Source organism: Aquarana catesbeiana, linkage group LG07, assembly GCF_042186555.1.
Source record: "Aquarana catesbeiana isolate 2022-GZ linkage group LG07, ASM4218655v1, whole genome shotgun sequence".
In the NCBI taxonomy this organism is placed as follows: domain Eukaryota; kingdom Metazoa; phylum Chordata; class Amphibia; order Anura; family Ranidae; genus Aquarana; species Aquarana catesbeiana.
This window is the reverse complement of record NC_133330.1, coordinates 23,647,021-23,657,309: the sequence shown is the minus strand read 5'-3', so window position 1 is coordinate 23,657,309 and position 10,289 is coordinate 23,647,021. Positions and strand designations below refer to the sequence as shown.

General features: G+C 45.8%; 1 protein-coding gene across 1 annotated transcript in view; it reads left to right on the top strand.

The window, feature by feature from the left end:
- The window catches only part of LSM3 (LSM3 homolog, U6 small nuclear RNA and mRNA degradation associated), a 30,600-nt gene extending 20,991 nt beyond the window's left edge, over nucleotides 1-9,609 (top strand). The window contains exons 2-4 of the mRNA XM_073591776.1: nucleotides 259-366; nucleotides 444-539; nucleotides 8,854-9,609. Coding sequence (XP_073447877.1) covers nucleotides 259-366; nucleotides 444-539; nucleotides 8,854-8,934 — 285 coding nt within the window. The 3' untranslated portion in view covers nucleotides 8,935-9,609. The remainder of the gene's footprint in view (nucleotides 1-258; nucleotides 367-443; nucleotides 540-8,853) is intronic.
- Nucleotides 9,610-10,289: the final 680 nt, after the last annotated feature.

Sequence of the window (10,289 nt, the reverse complement as noted above, 5' to 3'; positions counted from 1 at the left end):
TGGTGGCTGGATCCAAAGGACAGTCGTGGAGCTGTCGTTGCTGTTCCCCTGGCTTTATTGCTTTGAGCCTCTGAACTGCAGCAAGTATACAGTCAGTGCTGCCAGAACTCCTGCCTACATACGTTATTTCCGGTTAGGTTAAACCAAGTAAATGTTCTGCCTTTTAACACAGCTGCAGTATTTGCTGGATAGAGTTAGCAGCTCACCGATTGGTTGCTTCTTTAATCTATTAACTCGTACCTTCTGTCTGACCTGCAGCCGACCACAAACACAGTGGAGGAGCCTCTGGACTTGATCCGGCTGAGCTTGGATGAACGGATCTATGTGAAGATGAGGAACGACAGAGAACTCCGGGGGAGGTTACATGTGAGTGTCTCCCTATTATCTCTATGATGTATAATTACAGCCCCGTGATCTACATTAATCGCTCCCTGTCTGAACAGGCTTATGATCAGCACTTGAATATGATCCTGGGGGATGTGGAGGAGACGGTGACCACCATCGAAATTGATGAGGAAACCTATGAGGAGATTTATAAGGTGAGTACAAGTCACATGACTGCTATGTTTGTAAAATGTTCTCACTAGATGAAGGAATTCTATAGTCACAGCATACACTTTTATTTTATACTATCAGCATTGTAATAACAATACAAACCATTGTTATATTTAATAATCCATTATAAGCTTGAAAAATCTCCTCTTATGTTGTGAGCTGTGCCTGTCTATTGGCAGTCTCTTTCCACAACTTCCTGGATTCCCAGCATGCTTTGCAGCTTTTCCATTGCTAAGGACTACATATCCCATGGTACCTTGTTGCCTGCTAGCTGATTCCTGTATTGACTCCTCCTCCTGAAACTCCTCCTCCTCAGCACCTCCTGTAGTTCAGAAGGCAGGCTCTGTGAAATGTGTGACATAGCCGTGCTTACTCACAGGGCAGAGTGACTACAGGTCAGGGAAGTAAATGTGTGGGGTCTTCACAAAGTAAGTTTACAAACTTAAAGCTCATACAGATTAATAGGAATAGGTGAGAAATAATTGAAATGTATGCACTTCAACCTCTTAGGATATACCTATACATCTACAGGGTTGAAGTGGTTATACCAGCATAAGCCCTGCACCTGCAATCATCATCCCGGTTTTTAAATTTTCAGGCGACGATCGGCATTTATGTGGAAGTGATCAAAGTGGCTGTACAGCCACTCGATCACTTCTACAGAGTGTGAAAGGGGCCCCCCCCCCTCGGGGCCAGCTGTGCGATCAAGGAGCTGGGTACCACCAACCACTCCTATTCTCAGTGGCAGTCCATCCGTGTGTACCCGCCTCCCCTCTGTGTGTACCCGCCTCCCCTCTGTGTGTACCCGCCTCCCCTCTGTGTGTACCCGCCTCCCCTCTGTGTGTACCCGCCTCCCCTCTGTGTGTACCCGCCTCCCCTCTGTGTGTACCCGCCTCCCCTCTGTGTGTACCCGCCTCCCCTCTGTGTGTACCCGCCTCCCCTCTGTGTGTACCCGCCTCCCCTCTGTGTGTACCCGCCTCCCCTCTGTGTGTACCCGCCTCCCCTCTGTGTGTACCCGCCTCCCCTCTGTGTGTACCCGCCTCCCCTCTGTGTGTACCCGCCTCCCCTCTGTGTGTACCCGCCTCCCCTCTGTGATGTAAGAAACCGAGATCAGTGAGGATTTTGTCATGTCTGGTTGCAGTGTGATGTTTACAAACCATTGCCGGCTTGTAAGGCATCTGATCAAGCCAATATTAGTTTGATCAGATACTTTCAGGGCAGAGGAGAGATCTGTGTAATAGACCCCTGATCTCTCCATAAAGAAGACCTGTCATGCTTATTGTTATCACAAGGGATGTTGTTCATTTGTTGTGATGGCAATTAAATTGATCAAGAAGAAAAATGAAAGGGACAATGTAAAAAAAATAAATACATAATGAAAGCCCCAGCCCCCCCATGGCAAATGCCACGCATATGTGATCGCACCACACATATGAGGTATCGAAGCGGGAGCAATATTTCTAGCCCCCCCCCCCCCCCCCCCCCCCCACCTCCTGTGTAGATTTAAACTTGTAACCTGTAAAGGCTTTTAGGATGTCGCTTATGAAGATTTATAGGTACCGTGGTTTATCGCCGTTTCTTGGGCATACTCCGTTTTTAGTCTGGGTTCACACTATTACAAATTGGATATGGGTTTCCCCGCATTCAATTTGCATGACATCAGCGTGTGACCGGATCTAAATGGAGCCGGTTCACACATTTCCGGGGCGGCCACGGAGTGCACTGCAGAAGAGTCCTGTGCGTCTCTGGCTCTGTTTTCAGGTCCAAATTCAGCCAAAAATTTGGAGCTGAAAAGGGGAACGCGCCGGACCCACTGCTGCGAGCCGCGCCGTACAGTGTGAACCCAGTCTTAGAGTGACATGTTTGGTATCTATTTGCTTGACTAATCATCATTTATAATCCACCAAAAATGTGGGTATTATATTGTTCGTGCGCACTAAAATTCATTAAAGCGTGTGTGTGTGTGTGTGTGTGTGTGTGTGTGTGTGTGTGTGTGTGTGTATGTATACAGTGGAACCTCGGATTACAAGCATAATCCGTTCCAGAAGTATGCTCGTAATCTAAAGTACTCGCATATCAAAGCGAGTTTTCCCATTGAAGTCAATGGAAACAAAAAGAATTCGTTCCGCGTTGACTTCAATGGGATGCAAAACCACATGCGGCCAAAGGCGGGGAGGTGCCGGAGAGCCTCGGAAACGGCCAAAAAGGCCCGAGCACACTTCGGCTGACCTCGGCAAACCTCAGAGACTCCGTTCACGAGCCTTTCCGAGGTTTGCTGAGGTCAGCCGAACTGTCCTCGGGCCTTTCTGTGCATTTCCGAACACCGGCGAATATATATATGTGTGTGTGTGTGTATGTATATGTGTATATATGTATATATATATGTGTATGTATATGTGTATGTATATGTATATATATATATATGTATATATATATATATATATATATATATATATATATATATATATATATATATATATATATATATATATATATATATATATATATATATGTATATATGTATGTATGTATGTGTGTGTGTGTGTATATATATATATATATATATATATATATATATATATATATATATATATATATATATTTTCTCTCTCTTCTCCCCCCCCCCCCCCCCCTTAAATATTTAGCACTTAAAATGGCTGCACCAAAAAATTGCAACAATCACCATTTCATTCTCTTGGTTCTCTACTTTCCAAAAAAAGTAGTATGCTTGGGGTTTTACTGCATTTTTTTTCTCCCTTCGCCTTTCAGGACAGCACCTTGGAGAGAGCGTAGCTCCACCTCTTAGACAGGAAACACTGCGTGACAACGCCCCTTTAAAAAGCAGCTGCTTCCACCCTGCCATCAGTTTTTAGTGTTTCCTCCGCCATGGTGGAAGCACTGCTTGGGGAACCAGAGGGGCTGCGCTCTCTCCAAGGAGAGGGTTTTGGCAGGACCTCCACGTTTGGGTACTCAGACCAACCCAGCTCCTTCCCTTACGTGAGGAGGGTGCTCCGGTGTCCCTTCCTTCTCCGGCTCACAGGAGTAATGGTCTGCCGGAAGTTTTCCACCCGGGGTGTTCGGGGGGCCGCGGTTGTGCTCAGTAAGAGCGTCCATGCCAGGCCTCTGCATGGCGGCGCCGAATCCCGGACAGCAGGTGATGTCAGTTCCGGTGGGCGGATACTTCCGGCGGGGCGTAGCAGCGATTGGTTCCTGCTGCTGGAACGCAGGAGGAAGGGGCGGGTCCTCTGGCCGGGACTTCCTTTTGTTTGGCACATGGAGCCTAGTACACAGTGCAGCAGCTGCGGATTGCACTATGGAGACAGCGGAATCGTCAGCAGCAATGGCGGATGCAGGCGCCCAGGTTCCCGGCCAGGCCCAGGTAGGAGAGGTGCGGTGGCACCTCTTTCCTTTTATATCACTGGGTGTTTTATCTTTGATGTGGTTATTCAAAACCTGCTGCTGTCTGCTATGGGGTAACAGTTTCCATTAGCAGTTCAGCAAAGGAGTGAGACTCTGGGCACTTAGGGTGTTGGCTGGAGGTACTACTTTTCTCTGAAGCCTTAGTTCTAAAGGACCTGGGTTTTTTCTTGTTTCTCTGTTTCAGAAAGCTACTGCCAAATCAGAGAGAACAGGGAGAAAGTGCCCCTCATGCAAAAATCCTTTAAGGGACTCTTGGCCCAAACCACTGTGCAAATCCTGCATTGTGGATTTAGTAAAAGAAGAATCCTCACAAGAGTGCAAAGAGCTCTTATCTTCTGTGAGGAAGGAGTTAGCAGAGGCCCTAGGGACAGTGCGTTCCCTTGTAAAGCACGGCCAGAGTTCCAGCCAAGAGCAGAGTTCTCACTCCAGTTTCCCTCAGTCCACTTCCAGACAGGTGGAAAGTGAGTCGGAGGAGGAAAGGGAAAGCATTCCACCCTCAACCATTGATTCTGAGGAGGAGGAGGTGGAAGAAGAGTCAAGATCATCTAGATATAAGCTGTCACTTGAGGAGGTGGATGAATTACTCAAGGCAATTTATACTACCCTGGAGATCCAGGAAGAAAAGGCTCAGCTGTCTGTGCATGATAAGATGTACCTGGGGCTGGAGGAAATTAAACACAGGGTGTTCCCTGTGCATAAAGTGTTAACAGACACTATTAAAAAGGAATGGAAGAACCCAGAGAGAGGACAGTTTTTTTCTAAAACCCTCAAAAGGAGGTTTCCTTTTGAGGAGAATGAGGAACTATTGTGGAATAAAAAACCAAAAATAGACGCTGCCTTTTCTCAAGTATCTAGGAAGACTGATTTAGCTTTTGAGGACATGGGTATTCTCAAAGATGCTATGGATAAGAGGGCAGATGGGCTACTGAAGAAAGCCTGGGACTCATCTCTAGCTAATCTTAAGCCAGCAATGGCGGCTACGGTTGTGGCTAGGAATCTGGAGTGCTGGTTAGAGCAACTTAAAAATCATGTTGTGGCAGGTACCTCCAGAAAGGACTTATTGGAGTCCTTCCCTACCCTGCTTAAGGCAGTAAAATATATGGCAGATGCCTCTGCAGAATCTATCAGGATGTCAGCCAGGTCCTCTGCGCTTGTTAACTCAGCAAGAAGAGCACTCTGGCTAAAGACCTGGTCAGGGGATTCAGCTTCTAAAGTAAAACTGTGCGGAATTCCCTTTTCAGGAGACCTGATGTTTGGGCCAGAACTAGAGACTGTCCTTGACAGGACAGCAGACAAGAAGAAAGCTTTCCCACAGAAGAAGAAAACGGTACAGCAGAGGAAAAATTTTCGTCCTTTTCGACAAACCGATAAGGAAAAGGACCACACACAGAAGAGACCCTGGTCTTCTCAGAGAGGAAGAGGTAGAGGTGGGGTACTCTTTAGAACCCCAGAACAAACCCCTAAAAAACAATGACCATCTAGTAGGGGGGAGACTACAGGACTTCTTACCAATCTGGGAAAAAACAACAAAGAGTCCTTTCGTTCTGGGGTTAATCAAAAAGGGTTATCAATTGGAATTCTCACAAAGCCCCCCAAGTCGGTTTTACATCACAAACCTGCCAAAGGATCGGGAAAAGGCTCTGGCCATGAAGTCTCTGTTACAGGAACTGATGCAACAGAAGGTCATTTCCCAGGTTCCGAAAGATCAAGAGGGGAAGGGGTTTTACTCCCACATTTTAATGGTCAAAAATCCATCAGGAAAGTTCCGCCTGATTCTCAATTTAAAGGTTCTAAATCGATCCATAAAATACAAAAAATTCAGGATGGATACAATTTTCTCAGTAAGGAATTTGCTAACCCCCAAATGTCATATGGCTTCCATTGATTTGAGAGATGCCTATCTCCATATACCAATAGCGCCCCCATCACAAAGGTTCCTGCGTCTTGCAGTCAATCTGGGGGGAGGGGAGATTTGGCACCTGCAGTTTCGGGCTCTGCCTTTCGGTCTTTCCTCTTCTCCCAGGGTATTCACAAAAGTGATGGCGGAATCTTTGGAGCCCCTGAGACTGAAGGGGATTTCAATAGTACCCTATTTGGACGATCTGCTACTGTTTGCAGACTCAAGGGGTCAAGTAGAGGTCAACCTACAGACAGTTCAAACACATTTAAGAGGTTTGGGATGGCTTCTCAATCTTCAGAAGTCAAACTTAATTCCATCTCAAAGGGTAAGGTTTCTGGGGTACGAAATAGACTCGATAGAACAGAAAATTTTTCTACCCCAGGAGAAAATAGAGAAGATGCAGTTGACCCTGATAACACTTCAATCCAACGCAGAGATCTCTGTAAGACAAGCCATGTCTGCTCTGGGTCTGTTGACAGCAGCAATTCCTTCGGTACAGTGGGCCAGATTGCATTCCCGTCCTCTGCAATCGGATATCCTGATGAATTGGTCATACCAGGAACCTCTGGAGAAGAAATTCAACTTGGGGGCAAGAGCAAAAAGGTCTCTCTGGTGGTGGAGGAACCTAGGAAACGTTTCAAAAGGGCTTCCTTGGGTCTTTCCGGTAACCAGAAGGCTGACTACAGATGCCAGCGCCTGGGGATGGGGAGCTCACCTGGAAGAAAAAACGGTTCAGGGAGTTTGGACCAAACCAGAAGCAAGAAGATCTTCAAATTGGAGAGAGTTAAAGGCTGTTCACTTAAGCCTCCTCTCCCTCCAGGAATTTCTAGTGAATCAACATGTCCAAATATTGTCAGACAATATGACGACAGTATTATATTTAACAAAGCAAGGGGGCACAAAAAGCAAAACCCTAATGGGTCTAGCGCATCAGATCCTAAGATGGGCAGAGAACAATGTGGCCTCTCTATCAGCAGTCCATCTAAAGGGGACGGAAAACACCTTAGCAGATCTCCTCAGCAGGAAAGAAATAAGGGAAGCAGAGTGGTCTCTCAATCAGGAATTATTCGAAAAGATTTCCAAGAGTTGGGGTCATCCCCAAGTGGACCTCTTTGCAAAAGAGGAAAATGCAAAAATACCAGTCTTCTTCTCTCTTCAGAGACAGGATCAAGCTCTCGGAGTAGATGCGTTAGCTCACAAATGGGACTTCCATCTGTCCTACGCTTTTCCCCCGTTCCAACTGATACCAAAGGTGTTAGCCAAATTCAGATTGGAGTCCACGGAGCTAATATTAATAGCTCCTTATTGGCCAAAAAGACCCTGGTTTTCAACCTTGATGAACCTCTCAGTGAAACCTGCTTGGAGATTACCAATCAGGACAGACCTGTTGAGTCAGGGCCGAATTCTCCATCCAGATCCAGCTTACCTCAAACTAACAGCTTGGTTTCTGAAGAACAAATCTTAAGACGGAAGGGTTTATCAGAGAGGCTTATTTCTACCCTTCTTGCAAGTAGAAAAAAAGTGACGAGAGACATTTACTTTAAAGTCTGGAAGATCTATAATTCTTGGTGTTCCAGTAAAAACTTTGATTTTCGTACCACATTTTCAGTTTTGGAATTTCTTCAAGAGGGATTGGAGAAGGGGTTAGCAGCAAGTACGCTCAAGACGCAGGTAGCTGCTTTATCAGTTTTTTTGGAAAGAACCCTGTCAGGGGAACCTTTTAATAATCAGATTTTTTAGGGCAATGGCAAAAGTAAAGCCTAGACCTGTTGTTAGTTTTCCCAAATGGGTTTTATCTTTAGTTCTTCAGGGTCTAACTATGGCACCGCTTGAACCCATAGAAGAAGCATCATTACGTTTCTTGACGTTAAAGACTATTTTATTGGTAGCAGTAACTTCCGCACGTAGAATTAGTGAGTTACAAGCCCTTTCAATTAAAGAGCCCTTCATGAGATGTCTACAGGATAGGGTAGTCTTAAGGACGGATCCAGCATTTCTACCAAAGGTGGCTTCAGTTTTTCACCGTACACAGGAAATCATTCTCCCTACTTTTTGTCCTTTACCTTCGGGAGCAGAAGAAGCTTTCCATACCCTTGATGTCAGGAGGTGCCTGCTTAAATATCTGGAAAGAACAAAGGAAATCAGAAAGTCATCCTCACTCTTTGTTTTAATGGAAGGTACTCACAAAGGAGGTAAAGCTTCCAAAAGCACCCTTGGAAGATGGTTAAAGCAGGCCATCAAAGAGGCATACATATCTTTGGGTCTGGAACCTCCGGAAGGGGTATTACCTCATTCTACTCGAGCAGTGGCGGCATCATGGGCAGAAAGGGCTGGGGCATCTCCTGAGCAAATCTGCAAGGCTGCCACATGGTCCAGTTTTTCGACCTTCATAAGGCACTACCGCTTGGATCTACTATCAGCCTCGGACCAATCATTTGGTAGGAAGGTTTTGCAGGCAGTAGTCCCACCCTGAAGTAAGTTTCTCGGTTATCCTCTCCAAGGTGCTGTCCTGAAAGGCGAAGGGAGAAAACCTTAGTTAGACTTACCGGTGACGGTATTTCTACGAGCCTTTCAGGACAGCAGCCTACTTCCCTCCCTTGGTTATCATATGTAAAGTATAATTATAGGACCTGGTAATTGTCTGATTATATTTTCCAGCATGTCGGAGGATTTCTCGGTAACAACTGATGGCATGGTGGAAGCAGCTGCTTTTTAAAGGGGCGTTGTCACGCAGTGTTTCCTGTCTAAGAGGTGGAGCTACGCTCTCTCCAAGGTGCTGTCCTGAAAGGCTCGTAGAAATACCGTCACCGGTAAGTCTAACTAAGGTTTTTTTTTTTTTTTTCCCCCCAAGTATGTGAGAAGTGTCTGAAATGGGCCTGGAGGTATAGTGGTTAATGGGGAAATGTATGATTTTATGTTTTAACCACAGATCTCCTTGAATGAATCAATGACGTTCCTTCTTCTCTTCTCTCTTCTAGTCTACGAAGAGGAACATCCCCATGCTTTTTGTCCGCGGTGATGGCGTTGTGCTCGTAGCTCCTCCATTAAGAGTTGGATGATGAGCTTCAGCAAAGAGTCTCTAACAAGCCAGAGTCCCATGAACCTCCACCGTCTCTTCTCACCCAATCCCCCGACACACAGGGATATTTTTCTTGCTCATAGCAGGAGAGCATAATACAGAGTCTAATTCAATATATCTCCTTCTGATGGGAAACTACAAGTCCCAGCATGCCTTTCCAGCTAGGGATGAGCAGAATCAGCCTTGTTTCTTATCAGCAGGAGAGCTGCAGATTGCCTATGGGTGCTGTAGCTCTGCATTGCAGAGAGGCAATTCTAGTCTTTAGGCCTGATTCACACCTATGGCGTTTTTAGTGCATTTTGCATATTTGCACTACAGTCTATTTATCATGGTTTCCTATGGAACACGTTCTGTAGTGCAAATCTGCAAAAAGCACTAAAAATGGCATAGGTGTGAATCAGGCCTTAATCTAAATACAGCAAAATTGTGTTTCCTTTTGGCAGATGCCACAGTTTTTATTTTGTAATGAATTTGATGGTGTGAAAGTCAGCTCAAAATTTACTTTTTTTATATTTGATGGAAGCAGCAGAAGGCTTGTACAGGTTTTACTGTATCTGTTTGGTTTAGAATGCAACTTTCAAATCGTTGATGCTTCTTTTGGCGTGGACATGTTGTCATATGTCAATTAAACTTTTATTTTTAGAGCTGACTAAAATCATTTGTATTCTTTTGTTTTTTTTTTTGTTTTCTTTGTTGTTTGCAGTGTGAGCCCAGACCCCAGCACGACTTGCATGCAACATTTTTAACACAAGTTAAAGGGGTTGTAAAGGTAAAAATTTTTTCACCTTAATGCATTCTATGCATTAAGGTGAAAAAACTTTTGACAGTACCGCCGCCCCCAGCCCCCCCGTTTTACTTACCTGACGCCTCGAATCTTCGCTGCTCGTGCTCGTCATCTTCATTGCAGCTCAGCCTGGTCGCTGATTGGCTGCAGTGGATGGATTGAAAGCAGCGCAGCCATTGGCTCGCGCTGCTGTCAATCACATCCGATGACGCGGCGCGCCGGGGGGCGGGGCCGAGTGATACAGCGAGCGGCTATAGCCGCCGGCTGTATCACGGGAGCGCGCCCGCAAGCACTCACCACCGTGCGAGGGAGCTCGCATGAAGGTGGTAAATGCTTGCGGGGAGGAGCTGAAACAGCCGCCGAGGGACCCCAGAAGACCAGGTTCGGGGCCACTCTGTGCAGAACGAGCTGCACAGTGGAGGTAAGTATAACATGTTTGTTATTTAAAAAAAAAAAAAAAAAAAAATAACTTTACAACCCCTTTAATGCAAGTCGGACCAAACGTAGTGCAGGAACCTTTTTCTAAGTCTGAGCGACTCAAGTCGCACCGT